We start from the raw sequence: 23,714 nt of genomic DNA on the forward strand, positions 1-23,714 counted from the left end.
TTTCAAAGTTCTTGATTGTCTTTTCCACTCACAGTGAAAAAGGAAGGGAACTGTTTCTTTCCTGCAGGCTTTTGAAACTCTCTCGATGATGAGGGAGAGACTTTCTCTTTTCAGGGCGGAGCGTGTGTCACACAGCAAAGGGAGAGGGAGCTATTCCCTTGGTCAGGCTTCCGATATCTCCCTGGCTGCATTACACACAGGACCAATCAGAAAGCTGCTGTCAAGCAGTTGTTCTTTAGTTTGAAACAGTCATCTCAGTAATGTAACAATCTCCCTCATCCCAAAAGAATCAGAGATGTGTACAACTTTCAACAGATGCCATTAAATTTGCACATTGCAAAACTATCCTTATATTTCCTCCACACAGCAATGTCCAACTTCCATTCCAGTTGCACTCCAAAAGAAAAATATGCAGTCTTCGCATTATAAGTAAAACTTACTCTTGATTTGGAAATATATTGCCATTCCTTCACCTTCACTGGTTCAAAATCCCAGGGTTTGCTCCCTGTATCTGTGTCTTCGACAGCATATGGACTGCAGTGGGTCAAGAAAACAGCATCGCCTTCTCAAGGGCAATGATGCCTGGGCAATAAATGTGAGCTCGGGGAGCAACACCCACGTCCCATGAGTCCCTTTAGAAAGAAAAGGGCAAACTCTGGTGAGCACCGAAACTGTGATCTGGAATTAAAATTATACTGCACAATTCCACACAAGGACCAATAAAAACACACCAAATCTCTTTTGGAAATGTTAGGATTTTCGAAAGAAAAAGGGAAAGGACATCTCCTGTGTTCCAAGTATTTGGATGGACTCTATAAAATGTGATGAACTCTCACATCCACTGAATTTCTTGCTGATGAAGCTGAATCTCTGACAGCTGCAGATTGATGATAAATGTTCGGTTCTGATTCTAGTCAAGTTGGATTCAAATTCTTGAGAATTGGACACAGTCAACGACTTCAGGTTTGACCGAGGGGTTCTCAAAAATAGGATTCCAGATGTCTGCAGCTTCTGGAATATCTGCTTCATTCACTGACTGCTGGATCTGCAAAACCAAACTCGGGGCCAGATTTTTAAATAAGAAGCAATCACACATAGATTGCCATTCCACTCCTTCCTTTTAATGTAAGGGAAGATCTTCCCATTTTTAACAGGAGAGTCCTATCAGGGCACCTTCAGAAATGTAGAGCTGTTTTAACATTCTGACAGGTCCTTCATAGTTCAGAATAGTTTGGGGATGATGTGAGGATCAGGTGTCAGGTTGGCAGGGGCCCATGTTGGAAAGGTGCCAGATAAGAAATGGTGCTAACATTCTGACCATTTACTTTAATATTGAAATAAAGCTCTTCAGGTGACAAGGTTTACATCCTGCAGCACCGTTGTAGGTTTGTGACATTTGCCACTTGTGTTCAAAGTTGACTGAGTGACAGATTCCTTCAAATTAATGACTGACTCATACAAATGTGCATATCTCTTTAACTGAAAGAACCAGCTCAAGGCCTTCACAGAGGCATTACAGGATAAAATATGACATTTAGCCACCTCAAAGATGAGATTCCCAGAAGCTTCATTAAAGAGAGAAGTTTTACTGCATCTCTCAAATCCCATCTCAGCCATGATCTCATGAAATGGTGGAACAGGCTTGAGGGCTGAATGGCCAGCTCCTGTTCCTAGGGACAGGCAATAAATACTGGCCAGGGAGTGATGACCATGTCCCACGTGTAAGTAAATAAAATTCCTACGTGTTTCAGGAAGAAAGCTCTGTAAGCCTTCATGAAATGTATCTTCCAGCAAGTACTTGCATGAAGTGTAAATGTGACGGACCCAAACCACAATAATGATGCTTATAGAATCACCACAACACAATGAAGCTCTATGAAAGCTCAAGACATCAAACCTCATCTTTCAATTGAGGCTTTACAACCTTCGTACTCAATATTCACTCCAACAATTCCATCCCAGGAGGAGAGGGAATGGGGTCTGGAGATTGGGAGGGAAGGAGAATAGAGAGAATTGGGGACGGTGGTGAGAAGGGAGAGTGGAGGGAAATGAGGAGTTTAGAGGAGAGGAGGGTGAGAGAGGAGAGGGGCATGGAGAGGATGATGAGAGAGAAGAAGGTGATTGAAGGGAAGGGCGATTGAGGATATCAGGGAGGATGGCGAGAGAGCATAGGTTGATGGATAGCGGACAAAGGGTAATAAAGGAGAATGAGGACGTTGGTAAGAGTGAATTGGTAGGGTAGAGAAGGGATGAGATAGAAAGTGGGGAGGATGTTGAGAGAGGAGATGTGACACCGTGGGAAATGGGAAGGGGATAGAGGTCAGTGGGGAAGGTGGTGAGAAAAAAGAGAGGAGGGGTAAACAATGGGGAAAGTTAGAGTCACACAGTACAGAGACAGACCCTTTAGTCCAATGTGTCCATGCTGACCAAGTTTCCCAAACTAAACTAGTTCCATTTGCCTTTAAAACTGAGAGACCTGCAGATGCTGTAAATCAGAAACAAAACCAGAAGTTGCAGGAAAAGCTCAGCAGGTCTGGCAGCATCAGTGAAGAAAAATTGGAGAATAGTGTAGGTTAGATGGGCTTGAGATCGGTATGCCAGGTCGGCACAACATCAAGGGCTGAAGGGCCTGTACTGTGCTGTAATGTTCTATGTTCTATGTTCTATATCATAACAGAAGTTGCTGAGGAAGGGTCACCAGACCCAAAACATTAACTCTGACTTCTCTTCACAGATACTGCCAGACTTGCTGAGCTTTTCCTGCAACTTATGTTTTTCTTCTATTTGCCTGTATTTGGCCCATATCCCTCTGAACCTCTCCTAATCATGTATCTATCCAAATATCTCTTCGAAAGTGGAACTGTACCGAAGTCTACTACTTTTTCTGGCATTTCATTCTGTATAGAAACCACCCTTTGAGTGAAATAGTTACCCCTCAGGTCCCTTTTAAATCTTTCTCCTCACACATTAAATTTATGCCCTTTCGGTTTGATCTCCCCCACCCTCGGGAAAAGATCTTTGCTATTCAGCTTATCTATGTCCCGCATGATTTATAAAGTCACCCCTCAACCTCCTGAGGTGCAGAGAATAAAGTCCCAGCCGATCCAGTCTCTCCTGACAACTCAAACCCTCCAGTCCCAGTAACATCCTGGTCAGTCTTTTGAGAACCTTCTCCAATTTAATAATGTCCTTCCCGTAGCAGGGTGACCAGAAATGTACACAGTACTCCAAAAGTGGCATCATCAACATCCTGTACAACCTCAACATGACGTCCCAACTCCTATACTCAATGGTCTGAGCAACGAAGGCAAGTGCGCTAAATACCTTTTCAACCATCATCTCTACCTGCAGTGCAGCTTTCAAAGAACCCTGCCCCTGAACCTCTCAGTCTCTCTGTTCGTCAACACTACCCAAGGCCCTTCTGTTAATTGTATAACTCCTGCCCGTGTCTGTTTTACCAGAATCAATACCTTATTTTAATCCAATTAAACTCTATCTGCCACTCCCTCAGCCCATTGACACGAGTGATCAATGTTTGTTTGTAATGTCAGATAACATTCTTCACTGTTGACCGAATCACCAATTTTGGTGTCATCCACTAACATCCGAACCAAATTCTTGTCCAAATCTTTTCTAAAAATGACAAAAAACAGTTTGACCCAACATCAATCACTGCGGAACACTGCTGGTCACAGGCCTCCAGTCTGAAAAACAACCCTCCACCTTCAACCTCTTTCTCCTCTTGTTGAACCATTGGTCATGAGTGGGGAGAGCAGTGAGAAAGGAGAGGAGATTGGAGAGGGGAGGGAGGAATGTGGGAATGGGGGTGGTGAGGAGTAGGGAGGCTGGTGAGTGGGAAAGAGGGGGGCATGGAGAGGGGAGTGAGAGCGAAATGGGTCAGTTGGTGAGAAGAGAGAAATGTTTGGCATGGGGAGGTTGAGGGAAGTTGGCAGAGGGGAGTGTGGTGGGAGAGGAGAGGAATGTGGAAAGTGGGGGAAAGGCGGATGAAGTGAGATGGGAGAGAAGGAAAAGGAGGGACAGGGATTGTGAGGGAATGGAGAGACCCGGTTGCAGCTTTCTGACCCTGGGGGAGAAGAGTTACTTTCTCAAGGCCAAACGCTCCGAGAGCAGCCGAGCACCAAGAATCTGGAAGCGAAGGAGCAGCACTCAGTGAGTGAACTCTGAAAGTGAAAGGTCTCCGTGTGGGAGGAAGCTGCAAACTTCCACTTTACTCTTTACACACCTGTCCGCGAAAAGGCGGAAAATGTTCGATCAGATTGTGGGAAAGTTAGAGGTGAGTCCCAAATCCTCTTTAATTTCAGGAAGGGCTCATTCCCAGTGGGATCGGGTGGATTTTATTCCTGCTGAAAGATCCCAATCAAATCCAAGGAGTTGAACGGGGAGCCGCTGGGGATTGTGCAGTGAAAAGGTGAAACCTTTCTCCAGTGTCTCTGATCAGCTGCACAGAGCCTGGAGCTGGTTCCTGTCAGTATAAGGGAACAGGAGGGAGAGGCAATGTGTAACATTCACTTCTCAGGGTCAGACACAGCGACTGGAAAGGGAGACGGAAGATTGAGGTGAAACTGAGACGCTGGGTGTTTGAAGATAAAGAATCGAGCCCTTTGAATAATTCCGTGTTTCATCTCGGGGAACAACGCTTAAAAGCAGCAAGTTAATGTTCAGCCATTCCTCCATCCACATTGATTGCAGTTTGCTGCTTTGTTTAAGTCGGGTCTTTAAAGAGTATTGATGCACTAACCTTCCCTTCCCCTGTGTAAATATTTAATTTGTACATTTTAGAGAGATGGACAAGGGAAGCGAGGATAATGTGAGGAAAAACACTTTCACACAGCGAGTAGTTCGAGCCTGGAATGTGCTGCCTGGAAATGTAGTGGGGGCAGGTTCAGTTGGGGAATTGGGGAGAGTATGGGATGGTGTTTTGGATGATAATGGTGTGCAGGGATATGGGGAAAAGGCAGGAGATTGGCCCTAGATCATAGACCCAGACACGATGTTGGAGATGGTGCTGGCATGATGGACAGAATGGCCTCCCTCTGCATCAGCATCATTCTGTGACTGTGTGAAGTTTGAGCTGATCTATTCACACAGACCTGTGCTGTATCCAACAAGGCCATCTCCGTGAGCCTCCCCTTCCTCAGGGATAGCATTGCCCATGTGTGGGTCAGGGGCTGTGGGCACTTGCCTCATCTGCCTGGTCCGGAGAAAGGCCTTTGACAGAATCTCCCACACTGACAGAGTGGACACACTCTGTAACATGGGGTTTGGGGGATGGGGGAAGCTGCACTTGGATAGAACCGTCCCACACAAACAGCAGTGACCCAGTTGCCATCAGTGGGTGGGAATCAGAAAGCTGTCCCAGCCAGGCAGGACTGCCCTCTCTCCCCTGTCCTCCAGGTGTGTTGTATAGGGCCTTTTCCTAAATCCCATCACCCCCAGGATGGGGGCAATATGAGGGGGGAAGGTCTCAGGTTGTGCAGGCACGGAGGTGAAAATCTCCCTGCATGTAGACCCCATCACTGTCTCCAGCTTGGATTCACTGTCAGTGTAAAGACTGGGTTAATATCTCTGACCAGTTCAAACTGCCCTCAGGAACCAACATGAATCAGAGTAAGAACGAGGGCCATGTTCTCTGGAAATTGGCCTGAGAGATCCTTGTTCCCTTCACTGTCAGGGCAGATTGCTTAAATGTGTAGGGAATTTTATTCCAAGAGATCAGGCTGTTTGCTAAAACTGGGAATGAGTCGCTCTGGACAAAGTGAAACAGAGTGTGTGAAAGGAACACTCCCTCTTGTTTGTGGGTAAGAAGCTGGTCATTATGTGTGGTGTGGTCTCAGTGTTGTGCCCTTACAGCAGCTCCAGGCCGCTCCTCACTCCCACATCACCGCCATCACCCAGGCTGCTGTCCTTTTGACTGGGAGGACACAGATGCACTGTGTTCACTGGGATATGATGTACAAACCTAATGATAAAGCATAGAACAATGGGCCCAACATCCTCTGTTCATGCTCATGTACAGCCTCCAACATGGACTCTTAGCTTGTTAAACAGCCTTTTGTATATTACCTCATCAAATGCCTCCTGGAAATCCAAATATATTACATATTACATCCCTTTATCTATCCTGCCTGTTACCTGTGCAAAGAATTCCTGTACATTTGACAGGCATGATTCCAGCTTGATGAAGCCATGCTGATTCTGATTGGTCATACTGTGTATTTCTAAATACTCTGATATTATGTTCTTTATAATAGATTCTACCAGTTTCCCAAAAGCAATGTTTTTAATATGTTTTTTAGCTTTCTGCCTTTTTTGAACAAGAACATTCTTTGACAGTTTTCTGCCTCTCTGTACTTCTTCAGAATCAAAGAATTCCTGGAAGATGTGCATCCCCTATCATTGTGACTTATTCTTTTAATATCCTAAGATGCATCCTGTCACATCCATGGTACTTATCAGCTTCTAGTGCCATGAGTTTCCTCTCATGATCGTTACTGTATTTATTTCTTCACTTCCTTTTACCCCTTGTATATTTAGTCAAATTGGATGCTAATGATGTTTGCCACTGTGAAGACTGATGCCAAGATTTTCTTCAGCTTGCCTGCTTTTTTCTTGTTCTCCAATTTTTTTGTCCCCATCCTCATTCTCTAAGGGCCCAATGTTTGCTTTGGCCTCTCGGTTTTATATATTTAGAGAAGTTTTTGCTGTCCATCATGATATTACTTACAATGTTACCCTGGATGTTAATTTTCTCCCTGTTTATTTTTTATCAACCATTTTTAGTTGGATTTGAAAACTTTTCCAATCATGTGGCTGAATGTTTACTGCATTGTATGTTTTTCCTTTGATTTGCTGTTTAACTTCTCTTTCCAATAATCCTTTCTGGTCGATTGATTGATTTAATGTCACGTGTACTGACTTACAGTGAAAAGTTTTGTTTTTGAGCAGTACTGGGAGATCATAGTAAGCAAGACATATAGATCAAAGGGTGACAAAAAAGCCTTAGACAGAGGCCCACAGGTTACTTGGCGCAGGGTGTGTGCGAGACAAGATCAACATTGTTTGAAGTTAGGGAGCCCGTTCATCAGTTTAATAACAGACAGGACGAAGCTGTTCCTGAAGCTGTTGGTCTGGGTTTTCAAGTGACTCTCTCATCTGCTTGATGGAAGAGGTTGCAGGAGATGGTTACCGGGGTGCAATGGGTCTTTGCTGATGTTGGCCACCTGTTTGCAGCAGCGAGCCATGGAAATGGAGTCCATGGATGGAAGGTTGGCTTCTGTGATGGTCAGGGCTGTGTACACCACCTTCTGTAGCTTCCTATGGCCCTGGGCAGAACAGTTGCTGTACCAGGCTGTTACGTACCTGGACAGCGTGCTTTCATGGTGCATGTGTAGAAGTTGGTGACGTGCCGAATTTGAGGACAAAGAGGCGTTGTTGCCCCTCTTCGACCGGCACATCTATGTGGAAAGCCCCGCACAGGCTGTCGGTTGATAGAATCCCTGGAGTGTGGGATGGGCCCTTTGACCTGACATGTCCACACCGACCCTCAGAGCGCCCCACCCAGAGCCATCCACCAACAACACACCTAATCTACACATCCCTGAACACATTGGGCGATTTGGCATTGCCATTCCCCCTAAGCTGCATATCTTTGGACTGTGGGAGTGAGCCAGAGCACCCAGAGGAAACCCACACAGTCACAGGGAGGATGTGCAAACTCCACACAGACATTCGCCCGAGGGTGGAATCGAACTCGGGTCCCTGGAACTGTGGGGCAGCAGTGCGAACCACTGAGCCTCTCCAAGAAACGTGATGCTTTCCACCCTCTCAACCTCAGCTCCGTTGCTATAGATTGGGGCATGTTCTCCTCTTTCCTTTCTGAAGTCAACGATCAGTCAATTTCTCATTGAGATGTATCTTTGCTGGACCACAAACTATTTTCTTCACTGCCTCCCACTTTTCCTCAATAGTCTTTGCTGCTAAACTCCTTTCTCACTCCACTCTCATCAACTCTGCCCTCATTCCTTTATAATCATCCTTATTTGAGTGAAATATCCTTATATGAGTGAAGTTATGCGAGGAGTCCCAGAAAATGAGTGAGATACTTTATGAGTACTTTGCGTCGGTACTCACAGAGGAGAGGGAGATAACGGATGTTGAGGTTCAGGATAGATGTTTGATTACTCTAGGTCAAGTCAGCATGAAGATGGGGGAATTGCTGGGTATTCAAAAGGTATTAGGGTGAACAAGTCCCCAGGTCTGGATGGGATCTATCGCAGGCAGCTGAGGGAAGCATGAGAGGAAATATCTGGTGCCTTAACAGATATCTTTGCAGCATCCTTGACCACGGATGATGCCCCTGATGACTGGCGAATTGCTAACATTGTCCCCTTGTTTAAGAAGGATAGCAAGGATAATTATAGACCAGTGAGCCTGACGTCAGTGGTAGGGAAGCCGCTGGAGAAGATACTGAGGGATCGTATCGATTTTACATTTGGAAGAAAATGTGCTAATTAGTGACAGGCAGCATGCTTTTGTGCAGGGAAGGTCATGTCTTACCAACTTAACAGAATTCTTTAAGGAAGTGATAAAGTTGATAGATGAAGGAAGGGCTGTAGATGTCATATACATGGACTTCAGTAAGGTGTTTGACAAGGTTACCCATGGTAGGCAAATGGACAAAGTGAAATCACATGGGGCCCAGGATGTACTAGCTAGATGGATAGAGAACTGGGACAACAAAATGTCAGGCTGGATGAACACAGCAGGCCGAGCAGCATCTCAGGAGCACAAAAGCTAATGTTTCGGGCCTAGACCCTTCATCAGAGAGGGGGATGGGGTGAGGGTTCTGGAATAAATAGGGAGACAGGGGGAGGCGGACCGAAGATGGAGAGTAAAGAAGATAGGTGGAGAGAGTATAGGTGGGGAGGTAGGGAGGGGATAGGTCAGTCCAGGGAAGACGGACAGGTCAGGGAGGTGGGATGAGGTTAGTAGGTAGATGGGGGTGCGGCTTGGGGTGGGAGGAAGGGATGAGTGAGAGGAAAAACAGGTTAGGGAGGCGGAGACAGGTTGGACTAGTTTTGGGATGCAGTGGGTGGAGGGGAACAGCTGGGCTGGTTGTGTGGTGCAGTGGGGGGAGGGGACGAACTGGGCTGGTTTAGGGATGCAGTTGGGGAAGGGGGGAAGGGGAAGGCGCCGCCTCTTGCTCCCCAGAGGAGCTCGAACAGTTCATCCACTTCACCAACACCTTCCACCCCAACCTTCAGTTCACCTGGGCCATCTCCAGCACATCCCTCACCTTCCTGGACCTCTCAGTCTCCATCTCAGGCAACCAGCTTGGAACTGATCTCCATTTCAAGCCCACCAACTCCCACAGCTACCTAGAATAGACCTCCTCCCACCCACCCTCCTGCAAAAATTCCATTACCCTATTCCCAATTCCTCCGCCTCCGCCGCATCTGCTCCCACGACAAGACATTCCACTCCCGCACATCCCAGATGTCCAAATTCTTCAAGGACCGCAACTTTCCCCCCACAGTGATCGGGAACGCCCTCGACCGCGTCTCCCGTATTTCCCGCAACACGTCCCTCACACCCCGCCCCCGCCACACCCGCCCAAAGAGGATCCCCCTCGTTCTCACACACCACCCCACCAACCTCTGGATACAACGCATCATCCTCCAACACTTCCGCCATCTACAATCCGACCCCACCACCCAAGACATTTTTCCATCCCCACCCCTGTCTGCCTTCCGGAGAGACCACTCTCTCCGTGACTCCCTTGTTCGCTCCACACTGCCCTCCAACACCACCACACCCGGCACCTTCCCCTGCAACCGCAGGAAATGCTACACTTGCCCCCACACCTCTCCCCTCACCCCTATCCCAGGCCCCAAGACGACATTCCACATTAAGCAGAGGTTCACCTGCACATCTGCCAATGTGGTATACTGCATCCACTGTACCCGGTGTGGCTTCCTTTACATTGGGGGAACCAAGCGGAGGCTTGGAGACCGCTTTGCAGAACACCTCCGCTCAGTTCGCAACAAACTACTGCATCTCCCAGTCGCAAACCATTTCCACTCCCCCTCCCATTCTTTAGATGACATGTCCATCATGGGCATCCTGCAGTGCCACAATGATGCCACCCGAAGGTTGCAGGAACAGCAACTCATATTCTGCCTGGGAACCCTGCAGCCTAATGGTATCAATGTGGACTTCACCAGTTTCAAAATCTCCCCTTCCCCAAATGCATCCCTAAACCAGCCCAGTTCGTCCCCTCCCCCCACTGCACCACACAACCAGCCCAGCTCTTCCCCTCCACCCACTGCATCCCAAAACCAGTCCAACCTGTGTCCGCCTCCCTAACCTGTTCTTCCTCTCACCCATCCCTTCCTCCCACCCCAAGCCGCACCCCCATCTACCTACTAACCTCATCCCACCTCCTTGACCTGTCCGTCTTCCCTGGACTGACCTATCCCCTCCCTACCTCCCCACCTATACTCTCTCCACCTACCTTCTTTTCTCTCCATCTTCAGTCCGCCTCCCCCTCTCTCCCTATTTATTCCTGAACCCTCACCCCATCCCCCTCTCTGATGAAGGGTCTCGGCCCGAAACGCCAGCTTTTGTGCTCCTGAGATGCTGCTTGGCCTGCTGTGTTCATCCAGCCTCACATTTTGTTGTCTTGGATTCTCCAGCATCTACAGTTCCCATTATCTCTGGATAGAGAACTGGCTGGGCAACAGGAGACAGAGAGTTGTGGTGGAAGGCAGTTTCTTAAAATGGAGAACTGTGACCAGTGGTGTTCCACAGGGATCTGTGATTGGACCACTGTTGTTGGTGATATACACAAATGATCTGGCGGAAGGTATAGATGGTCTGATTAGCGAGTTTGCAGATGACATTAAGATTGGTGGAGTATCAGATAGTGAAGGGGACTGTTGTTGAATGCAGCAGAACATAGATAGATTGGAGAGTTGGGCGGAGAAATGGCAGATGGAGTTCAATTCAGGCAAACGCGAGGTGATGCATTTTGGAAGATCCAGTTTTAGTGCGAACAATACGGTAAATGGAACAGCTCTGGGGAAAATTGATGCACAGAGAGATCTGGGTGTTCAGGTCCATTGCACTGTGAAGGTGGCAACACAGGTGAAGAGAGTGGTCAAGAAAGCATATGGCATGCTTTCATTCATCAGACTGAGAACTGAGTATGCTTTCATTCATCAGACTGAGAACTGAGTACAAGCAGGTCATGTTACAGTTGTATAGGATTTTGGTTTGACCACATTTGGAATACTGTGTACAGTTCTGGTCGCCACATTACCAAAAGGATGTGGAGAGGATGCAGAAGAGGTTCGCCAGAATATTGCCTGGTACGGAGGGCACTAGCTAAGAAGTGAGGCTGAGTAGATGAGGATTATTTACATTAGAAAGACAGAGGTTGAGGGGGGTCCTGATTGCAGTCTACAAAATCATGAGAGGTATAGACAGGGTGGATAGCAAGAAGCGTTTTCCCAGAGTCGGGGACTCAATTACTAGGGGGTCATGATTTCAAGGTGAGAGAGGAAAAGGTGAAGAGACATATGCGTGGAAAGCTCTTTACACTGAGGGTGGTGGGCATGATAGTGTCATTGAAGACGTATCTGGACAGATACATGAATGGGCAGGGAGCAGAGGGATACATATCCTTGGAAAAGAGGCAACAGGTTTAGATCGAAGAGCTGGATTGGTGCAGGCTTGGAGGGCCGAAGGGCCTGTTCCTGTGCTGTAATTTGCTTTTTCTTTGTTCTTGTTCTTATTTAAGCTTAACACTTCTGATTCCAAACCAACTTTCTCCTTGTCAAACAGAATGCTACATTTTATGATATTATTGTCGCAGTTTCCTTGGAGATATTTTACTCCATCATTATTTATTCAACCTGCCTCATTACATATCACCATCCCTTTAAAAAAAGGCCCTGATGCCTGGTTGGATCCATAACATATTGCTTGAGGAAACTGCCCTGAATCCTTTTTCATGCCAATCTCTGCCAATCCCACATCACATTCAAATGATGATTAAAGTCATCCATGATTAATGTACTTTGTCACATGTGCTCCATATCTCCTAATGTTCTCTGTCCTACCATGCAGCTACTTCTCTGGGAGCTACAGATTACCCCGTCAGAGTTTTCATCCTGTGTTTATTTCGTGCTTGTATGGATTCTACATCTTCTGATCCAAGGTCATTTCTTGCTATTGTGCTTATCCCATCCTGGAAAAACATTATTATCTCACCAGGTTTGGAAACCTGCATTTGACCTCTCCCATAACTTTCCCCTGTCTAATCAATGTAAAGCTCTCTCTACAGCCCTTGTTATCTGATTCACTGGGGCTTTGGTTACAACACGGTTCAAGTGAAGCCTATCCTATCAGAACCACTCCCTCCTGTCCCAGTACTGGTCCCAGTGCCCACGAACTGAAGCTCATTCCACTCCCACCAATCTTTGAGTCATGGAGCACAGGGAAATATAAACTGATTTAATTCAATAATTTGGGAATAAAACGGTGGTATCAATCTCAGTGACTGTGAAAATTCTGGAATTTCATAAATACTCACTTGGTTCGCCAGTTACCTTTCAGGTAAGAAACCCATTCTCTCTACCTGCTCTCTGACTAGGTCACACTCCAGATCTCAGGGACAGGACGGACATGTATTTGGAATAACAAGGACTGATTAGGGATAGTCAATATAGCTTTATGCATAGGAAATTGTGTCTCACTAACTTGATTGAGTTCTTTGGGGAAGTGACAAAGAAGATTGATGAAGGTAAAGTGATGGATGTTGTCTGTATGGACTTCACCAGGGTGTTCGATAGGTTCCACAGGGTAGGCTGGTTAGCAAGGTTCAATCACATGGAATTCAGGGAGAGCGAACCATTTGGATGTAAAATTGGCTGGAATATCGGAGCCAGAGGGTGGTGGTGGGGGCTTGTTTTTCAGATTGAAGGCCTGTTACCAATGGTGTGATACAAGGATCCATGCTGGGTCCACTGCTTTTCATCATTTATATAAATGACTAAGATGTGAACAGTGGAGGTATGGTTGGTAAGTTTGTGGACGACATCAAAATTGAGAGTGTTGTGGACCACAAAGGATGCTCTGAGGATCGGTGCGGACTTGTTGGGCCGAAGGGCCTGTTTCCACACTGCAGTGTATCTATGATTCTGTGATGAGCGAGGAGTATGACGAGATCATGATCAAAAGGGCCGCTGGACAAAGGAGTGGCAGATGTAGTTTAATTTTTATAAATGTGAAGTGCTGCATTTTGGAAAGCTAAATCAGGACAGAACCTACACATTTAGTAGTAATGTCCTGGGAAGTGTTGCTGAACCTTGGAGTGCAGGTTCATATTTCCTTGAAAGAGGAGTTTCAGGGTGACAGTACAGTGAAGTATGCATTTGGTAGAGAACAGAGAACATAGAACAGTATAACACAGGACGCTTGTGTTTATTGGTCAGTGCATTGAGTACAGGAGTTGGGGTGTAGTGTTGCGGCTGTACAGGACATTGGTTGGACCAGTTTTGGAAAACTGCATTCAGTTCTGATCTCTCTGCTGTTGGAAAGATGTTGTTAAAGTTGCTTTTGAGAAAGTGATTTGGTCACATCACAAAAAGTAATTTTTTGTCTGAAAGTGAATTGTCGTCAGAGATTCAGTGACTGGTTACAGCACAAGTGAGGGCCGTTCAGCTGTTCCAGTCTGTGCCAGCTCTCTGCAACAGTAATTCACTGAGCTCCACTCCCTGCTCTTTGCCCATTTCCCTGCAATTTATTTTTATCCTGTTGCCTATCTGATTACTTTTTGTAGCCACGTCCAATTCTGCATTCCAGATCCTGCTGGCGGAAGCTGTAGGTGTGACGCAGCCCAGTGCCATACAGCAACATATCAGTCCCCCTGGTAGTTCAATGCTTTCCACTGTGATAAGGTGCCTACTTCTCCCTCTGTGCTGGTCAGCAATGCAAGCAGGTCAGCACAAAGTGAGTTGGCACTGAGGAAATAGTGTAAGAGCCACAAGACGCATCTTATGTAGATGCGAGCAGAAAACTCAAGAAGGGATCGTACAGTATGGCCAAGTGAAATAGGGATTGATAGGAAGGGTGAGGGGAGAAACAAAGTAAAAATATTATATATGAATGCACGAAGCATAAGAAATAAGGTGGTTGAGCTTGAGGCTCATTTAGAAATTGGCAAGCACCATGTTGTGGGGATAACTGAGACGTGGCTCCAAGTGGACAGACCTGGAAAATGAATATTCAAGGCTATACGTGCTATCGAAAGGACAGGCTGATGGGCGGAGTGTGTGGGGTGGCCCTGTTGGTGAGGAATGATATTCAGTCCCTAGTGAGGCGGCACATAGAATCAGGAGATGCAGAGTCAGTATGGATAGAGCTGAGAAATTCTCAGGGTAGGAAGACGCTAATGGGAGCTATCTACAGGCCCCCAAACAGTAGTCAGGATGTGGGGTGTAAGTTGAATCAGGAATTGAAATTGGCCTGTCACAAAGGTATCACTACAGTTGTTATGGGGGATTTCAACATGCGGGTAGACTGGGAGAATCAGGATGGTACTGGACCCCAAGAAAGGGAGTTTGTAGAGTGCCTCCGAGATGGATTCTTAGAACAGCTTGTACTGGAGCCTACCAGGGAGACGGCAATTCTGGATCTGGTGTTGTGCAACAAACCAGATTTGATCAGGGACCTCGAAGTAAAGGAGCGATTAGGAGGTAGTGACCATAATATGATAAGTTTTAATCTGCAGTTGAGAGGGAGAAGGGAGAATCGGAAGTGTCAGTATTGCAGTTGAATAAAGGGAACTAAGGAACTATGAGGGAGGAGCTGGCCAAAGTTCAATGGTACAATACCCTATCAGGGATGGCAGTGGAACAACAATGGCAGGTATTTCTGGATATAATGCAGAAGGTGCAGGATCAGTTCATTCCAAAGAGGAAGAAAGATCCTCAGGGGAGCCAGGGGCAGCCATGGCTGACGAGGGAAGTTAAGGACTGTATAAGGATAAAAGAGAAGAAGTATAACATAGCAAAGATGAGCGGAAAGCTGGAGGACTGGGAAACTTTTAAAGGGCAACAGAAGATAACTAAAAAGGCAATATGCAGAGAAAAAATGAGGTACTGGCCAAAAATATAAAGGAGGATAGTAAAAGCTTTTTTAGGGATGTGAAAAGAAAAAAAATGGTTACGACTAATATTGTGCCCTTGAAGACAGGAACAGATGAATTTATTATGGGAAACAAGGAAATGGCAGAAGAGTTGAATAGGTATTTTGGATCTGTCTTCATTAGGGAAGACACAAGCAACCTCCCAGATGTAACAGTGGCTGAAGGACCTAGGGTAATGGATGATCTGAAGGGAATTTATATTAGGCAGGAAATAGTGTTGGATAGACTGTTAGGTCCGAAGGCTGATAAGTCCCCGGGACCTGATGGTCTGTATCCCAGAGTACTTAAGGAGGTGGCTCTAGAAATCATGGACGCATTAGCAATCATTTTCCAATGTTCTACAGATTCAGGATCAGTTCCTGTGGATTGGACGGTGGCTAATGTTGTCCCACTTTCTAAGAAAGGAGGGGGAGAGGAAACAAGGAATTATAGACCAGTTAACCTGACGTCAGTGGTGGGAAAGATGCAGGAGTCAATTATAAAAGATGAAATTATAACTCATTTGGATAGCAGTAACAGGATGGGTCAGAGTCATCATGGATTTACGAAGGGGAAATTGTGCTTGACGAATCATCTGGAGTTTTTTGAGGATGTATCTATGAAGATGAACAAGGAAGAACCAGAGATGTAGTATACCTGGACTTTCAGAAAGCCTTTGATAAAGTCCCACATAGGAGATTAGTGAGCAAAATTAGGGCACATGGTATTGGGGGAAAAATACTGACTTGGATTGAAAATTGGCTGGCTGACAGGAAGCAAAGAGTAGTGATAAACGGGTCCCTTTCGCAATGGCAGGCAGTGACCAGTGGGGTACCACAAGGTTCGGTGCTGGGACCGCAGCTGTTTACAATATACATTAATGATATAGACGAAGGCATTGGAAGTAATATTAGAAAATTTGCTGATGACACAAAGCTGGGTGGCAGTGTGAAATGTGAGGAGGATGTTATGAAAATACAGGGTGACTTGGACAGGCCAGGTGAGTGGACGGATGCATGGCAGATGCAATTTAATGTGGATAAATGTGTGGTTATCCACTTTGGTGTCAAGAGCAGGAAGGTGGGTTACTATCTAAATGGAGTCAAGTTAGGTAAAGGGGAAGTACAACAAGATCTAGGTGTTCTTGTACATCGGTCAATGAAAGCAAGCATGTAGGTACAGCAGGCAGTGAAGAAAGCTAACGGCATGCTGGCCTTCACAACAAGAGGAATTGAGTGTAGGAGCAAAGAGGCCCTTCTGCAGCTGGACAGGGCCCTGGTGAGAGCGCACCTGGAGTATTGTGTGCAGTTTTGTTCTCCAAATTTGAGGAAGGACATTCTTGCTATTGAGGGAGTGCAGCGTAGGTTCACAAGGTCAATTCCCGGAATGGCGGGACTATCATATGTTGAAAGATCGGAGCAACTGGGGTTGTATACTCTTGAGTTTAGAAGGGATCTGATTGAGACGTACAAGATTATTAAGAGATTGGACTCTCTGGAGGCAGGAAGCATGTTTCCGTTGATGGGTGAGTCCAGAACCAGAGGACACAGTTTAAAAATAAGGAGTAGGCCATTTAGAACAGAGTTGAGGAAAAACTTCTTCACCTAGAGAGTGGTGGATATATGGAATGCTCTGCCCCAGAAGGCAGTGGAGGCCAAGTCTCTGGATACTTTCAAGAAAGAGATGGATAGAGCTCTTAAAGATAGTGGAATCAAGGGTTATGGGGATAAGGCAGGAACAGGATACTGATTGTGGATGATCAGCCATGATCATAATGAATGGTGATGCTGGCTTGAAGGGCCGAATGGCCTTGGGAACCCTGCAGCCCAATGGTATCAATGTGGACTTCACCAGCTTCAAAATTTCCCTTCCCCCACCGCATCTCAAAACCAGCCCAGTTCGTCCCCTCCCGCCACTGCACCACACAACCAGCCCAGCTCTTCCCCTCCACCCACTGCATCCCAAAACCAGTCCAACCTGTGTCTGCCTCCCTAACCTGTTCTTCCTCTCACCCATCCCTTCCTCCCACCCCAAGCCGCACCTCCATCTCCTACCTACTAACCTCATCCCACCTCCTTGACCTGTCCGTCTTCCCTGGACTGACCTATCCCCTCCCTACCTCCCCACCTATACTCTCCTCTCCACCTATCTTCTTTTCTCTCCATCTTCAGTCCGCCTCCCCCTCTCTCCCTATTTATTCCAGAACCCTCACCCCATCCCCCTCTCTGATGAAGGGTCTAGGCCCGAAACATCAGCTTTTGTGCTCCTGAGATGCTGCTTGGCCTGCGGTGTTCATCCAGCTTCACACTTTATTATGTTGGATTCTCCAGCATCTGCAGTTCCCATTATCACTAATCCTGCACCTATTGTCTATTGAGAGATGTGTGTATTCCTGTGTGCAGAGTGACCTGGCAGAAGCAATGCAAGTCAAAACTGTCACAAAGTTGCCTGCAGTGAATTTCATCTGCCATGTGGCTGTTCAACAAGTCTGCTTATAATCTCTCGAGATCTGTTGCTAATTTCCTCTTGTTTACTGCACGTTCAGGTTTTTTTGCACGACATGTTTTGTCTAAATCCAAGTCCTTAACGTATTTCAGGAATAGGAATGGCCATTCAACTTTGGGAAGCACTCGCTCCAACCTGTAAAATCTCTACTTCCTGTAACTGAAATGTGTTCCATCCCTGGAGCAGTTAGTGGTGAGTTACCTTCTTGGAACCACTCCTTGGGGAGCAGTTACACCCACAGAGTTCTGTGCACTTTTACACAATATTGAATTTAATGATAATTCTCGGAATGGCAGGACTTGATGTCGAGCTCAATACCCCTGTGAGGTGTAACACAGATTGCTCCAGTACTGTTACAGCACTGGCATCCAACCGAAGATGTGGAAAATTGACCAGGTATATCTGTCCACAAAAAAGCAGAACAAATCCAACCCGGCCAATTCCCACGCCATCAGTAAAGTGATGGAAGGTGTCATGAACAGTGCTATCAAGCTGCCCCTGCTCAGCAGTAACCTGTTCAGTGACGCCCAGTTTGGGCTCCGCCAGGGCCAGTCAGCTCCTGACCTCATTACAGCCTTGGCTCAGACATGAACAAAAGAGCTGAATTCCAGAGGTGAGGAGAGAGTGACAGAGCTGTATTTGACTGAGTGTGGCATCAAGGAGCCCCAGCAAAACTGGATCAATGGGTTTCGGGGGAATCTCTCTGATGATTGGAGTCATACCTGACACGGAGGAAGATGGCCGTGGTTGGTGGAGGTCACCATCGTAATGTCAGTAGTGGGGATGTTCGCCAATGATTGCACAATGTTCAGTGCCAATCACGACTCCTCAGACACTGAAGCAGTCCGCGTCCAAATGGAACAAGATCTGGACAATGTCCAGGAGAGGGCTGACAAGTGGAAAGTCACATTCGTGCCAGGCAAATGCCAGGCAATGACCGTCTCCAATAAGAGATAATCTACTCATTGTTTGCTGACATTCAGTGATATTACCATCACTGGTTGCCCCACTATTGACATCCTGGGAGGTTACCATTGACACAGAAATTGAACTGGACTCACCGTTTAATACAGTGGCTACAAGAACGGGTCAGGGGCTGGGAATACAGCAGCAAACAGCTCACTTCCTGATTGCCCAAAACATGTCCATCATCAAAAAAGTAATATCCAGGAATGTGATGGAATATTCCAGACTTGCCTGGATGGATACAGCTTCAAAAACACTCAAGAGGCATGACACCATCCTGGACAATGTAACTCGTGTTTAATTGGCACCACATTTACAAGCGTTCTGTCCCTCCACCACCGATGCTCAGTAGCAGCAGTGTGTGCCCTATCTGCATGATACTCTGCAGAAATGCACCAATTTTCCTCAGACACAAACTCCCAAACCCACAACCTCTACTATCTATAGGGATAAAGGGCAGCAGAAAAATGGGAACATCACCACCTTCAAGTTCCCCTCTGAGCCACTCACCATCCTGACTTGGAAATATATCGCTGTTCCTTCGCTGTCGCTGGGACAATATCCTGGAAATTCCTCCCTAATGGTATGTGGGGCTACCTACAGCAGTGGACTGCAGCGGCTCCAAAAAGCAGTTCACCACCAACTTCTCAGCCAGGGACACCCACGTTCTGTTGTGAAGGAAAAACCAGGGTGGAACATTCAGTCCCTGGGCATCAGGTTTATATCTAATCACGGTTAGAACCCTGCGACCAACAGCTCCTCGATTTCGAACCTTACGTCCCTAAACAACATGGAATGAACCTCATCTCGACTGGGTTAATTTCCCTTTTATATATATTACTTTTCCATTGCTCTATTTTATATAATATTCTCTCATCTGACGCTGCAGAACATTTTCCTTCATCTGCTGTCGGTAAAACCCACTTTCTTGATGAAGAATGACAGAAAATACTCATTTCGAAACTCAACCATATCTTTTCCTTATCAACAGGTCTCCATTTTGACCCCTGATCAGCTCCACCACTCCCCTTTTATAACCTGTCTACTGTTAATACACCGATAAAAACTGTTCAGTTCTCCTTTATCTTTACCAGACCTTTGGACTCCTCATTATCTTCCAGTTTATCAAAAACAAAAGCTATGCTGTTGAACACAGGAGCCCACAAACAGGACAGTGGGCAGGTTCAATCTTGATTATTAGTTTGGGATGTGAAAATGTGTCAATGGTCTTTCAGTAAACCTGGAAATGGACAGTCAAACTTGAGTCGAAATTCTAAAATCGACATGACATCTGAACTTGAGGTGGCCTCCCATTTGGTTTTCTGCTCTGGGAAAAAGCAAACTCTCCGTTGTTATTGCAAAATGTTTACACTGTCGTTCTTGTCTCTCTGCCATGCCTTTACTCAGTTCGGAATGTATAAAGTATGAAATGTAGTGAATAACATGCTTATGAAGGATAATAAAATGTGAGGCTGGAAGAACACAACAGGCCAAGCAGCATCTGAGGAGCACAAAAGCTGACGTTTCAGGCCTAGACCCTTCATCAGAAAGGGGGATGGGGGCGAGGGTTCTGGAATAAATAGGGAGAGAGGGGGAGGCGGACCGAAGATGGAGAGAAAAGAAGATAGGTAGAGAGGAGAGTATAGGTGGGGAGGTAGGGAGGGGACAGGTCAGCCCAGGGAAGATGGACAGGTCAAGGAGGCGGGATGAGGTGGTAGGTAGGAAATGGAGGTGCGGCTTGAGGTGGGAGGAAGGGATGGGTGAGAGGAAGAACAGGTTAGGGAAGCAGAGTCAGGCTGGGCTGGTTTTGGGATGCAGTGGGGGAAGGGGACGAGCTGGGCTGGTTTTGTGATGGAGTCGGGGGAGGAGAAGAACTGGGAGCAGATGCGGCGGAGGCGGAGGAATTGGGAATAGGGGATGGAATCACCTCCTCCCACCCAACCGCCTGCAAAAAATCCATCCCCTATTCCCAATTCCTCCGCCTCCGCCACATCTGCGCCCAGGATGAGGCATTCCACTCCCGCACATCCCAAATGTCCACGTTCTTCAAGGACCGCAACTTTCCCCCTGCAGTGGTCGAGAACGCCCTTCACTGCATCTCCCGTATTTCCCACAACACATCCCTCACACCCTGCCCCCGCCACAACTGCCCCCAGAGGATCACCCTCGTTCTCACAAACCACCCCACCAATCTCCGGATACAATGTATCATCCTCCGACACTTCTGCCATCTACAATCCGACCCCACCACCCAAGCTATCTTTCAATCCCCACCCTTGTCTGCCTTCCAGAGAGACCACTCTCTCCGTGATCTCTTGCCCGCTCCACACTCCCCTCCAACCCCACCAGACCCAGCACCTTCCCCTGCAACCGCAGGAAGTGCTACACTTGCCCCCACACCTCCTGCCTCACCCCTATCCCAGGCCCCAAGATGACCTTCCATATCAAGCAGATGTTCATCTGTACATCTGCCAATGTGGTATATTGTATCCAATGTACCCGGTGTGGCTACCTCTACATTGGGGAAACCAAGCGAAGGCTCGGTGACCGCTTTGCAGAACACCTCCGCTTGGTCGCAACGAACAACTGCACCTCCCAGTTGTGAACCATTTCCACTCCCCCTCCCATTCCTCAGACGACATGTCCATCATGGGCCTCCTGCAGTGCCACAATGATGCCACTCGAAGGTTGCAATAACAGCAACTCATATTCCGCCTGGGAACACTGCAGCCCAATGGTATCAATGTGGACTTCACAAGCTTCAAAATCTCCCCTTAACCCACTGCATCACAAAACCAGCCCAGCTCGTCCCCTTCCCCCACTGCATCCCAAAACCAGCCAGCCTGAATCTGCTTCCCTAACCTGTTCTTCCTCTCACCCATCCCTTCCTCCCACCTCAAGCCGCACCTCCATTTCCTACCTACCACCTCACCCCGCGTCCTTGACCTGTCCATCTTCCCTGGACTGACCTATCCCCTCCCTACCTCCTCACCTATACTCTCCTCTCTACCTATCTTCTTTTCTCTCCATCTTCGGTCCGCCTCCCCATCTCTCCCTATTTATTCCAGAACCCTCACCCCATCCCCCTTTCTGATGAACGGTCTAGGCCTGAAACATCAGCTTTTGTGCTCCTGAGATGCTGCTTGGCCTGTTGTGTTCATCCAGCTCCACAATTTGTTATCTTGGACACTCCTTGTGGTGGCCTTGTTAAGGTAGTTAGGAGTATGTTCCTTGTTACACAATTCCTTGATTCAGGCCAATCACAACAGAACAATGGGTTTGCTCTTGGAATCACACAGCCCCTGTCAACCCTTGACTTGAGATCTTCAAAGGGTGAGAAGGGCTAGTGGAAATTGCCAGTCAGGATATCGGAGATAATGGGAACTGCAGATGCTGGAGAATTCCAAGATAATAAAATGTGAGGCTGGATGAACACAGCAGGCCAAGCAGCATCTCAGGAGCACAAAAGCTGACGTTTCGGGCCTAGACCCTTCATCAGAGAGGGGGATGGGGAGAGGGAACTGGAATAAATAGGGAGAGAGGGGGAGGCGGACCGAAGATGGAGAGTAAAGAAGATAGGTGGAGAGAGTATAGGTGGGGAGTTAGGGAGGGGATAGGTCAGTCCAGGGAAGACGGACAGGCCAAGGAGGTGGGATGAGGTTAGTAGGTAGATGGGGGTGCGGCTTGGGGTGGGAGGAAGGGATGGGTGAGAGGAAGAACCGGTTAGGGAGGCAGAGACAGGTTGGACTGGTTTTGGGATGCAGTGGGTGGGGGGGAAGAGCTGGGCTGGTTGTGTGGTGCAGTGGGGGGAGGGGACGAACTGGGCTGGTTTAGGGATGCAGTAGGGGAAGGGGAGATTTTGAAACTGGTGAAGTCCACATTGATGCCATATGGCTGCAGGGTTCCCAGGCGGAATATGAGTTGCTGTTCCTGCAACCTTTGGGTGGCATCATTGTGGCAGTACAGGAGGCCCATGATGGACATGTCATCTAGAGAATGGGAGGGGGAGTGGAAATGGTTTGCGACTGGGAGGTGCAGTTGTTGATGAACGGTCTAGGCCCGAAACGTCAGCTTTTGTGCTCCTGAGATGCTGCTTGGCCTGCTGTGTTCATCCAGCCTCACATTTTATTATCTAGGATATCGGAGATATTGTGCATCAAACCATCAGCATGGCCACTGCATATTCTAAAGGCGCTGTGCACAGCACACCATCCATCAGGTACTCAGTTCCTGTTGGGGACCAAGTCATGAGGGCAACAATGACAGGCCAGTGGAAAAGCTTTCAGATCAAACATTTAGCCTTTAATTCAAGATTAATCTGCAGATGAATGCCAAACAATCATAGCATGTTCTGAAAAACTCCAGAGACATTGCATACAGAAGTAATAAACAAATTACAAGGAGAAAAAGATATTAACATGGCAATGTTCGCAGAATGTAACACAAGCAGAGTTCAGGAACCTCAGGCTCAGAGAATTTATATTTCACCAAAAACTTTGTATAAGTGTTGCAGAGCCTGTTCAACAATGGTATGACTGCACTGTCTGTGTAACATGAGATTGGTGACAAATAAATAGACTATCACTTCTCTCCCTCTCAGGCAATTCTTCTGCTGAGACTTCAGGATGGAAGGTCTTCCCCACATTGTGCTGTTACTGCTTGTGATTCAGGACTCGGTGAATGGTAAGGATCATTGTAACCGGTTGCAGTGAAATTCCTCGGAGCTCTCCAGTGCTGGTGCTCACACTGATTCTGAATGTCCATTCACTTTTTTTACCAGGATCAGGATCTCTATAAGATAGGGAAGAATGTCTGTGCCACTAATTTACAGCGATTCTATGAGTCACTTGCCATTTTTGTTAAATCATACCCTGGATATTTTTTACAAAGGAGGTTTGAGAATTCCAATTCAAAATTCAGGACTTTTTGTGTGAAAACTGTAAATGATTTACCTTTAGCTGTACAATTATTCCATTTGGTTTTGCAATCATGGAAAGATGACAGTGACTAAGTGAAATATTAATCAGCTACC

General features: G+C 47.0%; 1 protein-coding gene across 1 annotated transcript in view; it reads left to right on the top strand.

Annotated features, from left to right (window-relative positions):
• LOC132206244 (butyrophilin subfamily 1 member A1-like) overlaps nucleotides 1-23,714 on the top strand; it is an 85,478-nt gene that overhangs the window by 28,440 nt on the left and 33,324 nt on the right. Inside the window, exon 2 of the mRNA XM_059639622.1 lies at nucleotides 23,283-23,365. Within this exon, the coding sequence (XP_059495605.1) occupies nucleotides 23,308-23,365 (58 nt within the window). The 5' untranslated portion in view covers nucleotides 23,283-23,307. The remainder of the gene's footprint in view (nucleotides 1-23,282; nucleotides 23,366-23,714) is intronic.

This window comes from Stegostoma tigrinum, chromosome 34 (genome assembly GCF_030684315.1).
Source record: "Stegostoma tigrinum isolate sSteTig4 chromosome 34, sSteTig4.hap1, whole genome shotgun sequence".
NCBI classification, from domain to species: domain Eukaryota; kingdom Metazoa; phylum Chordata; class Chondrichthyes; order Orectolobiformes; family Stegostomatidae; genus Stegostoma; species Stegostoma tigrinum.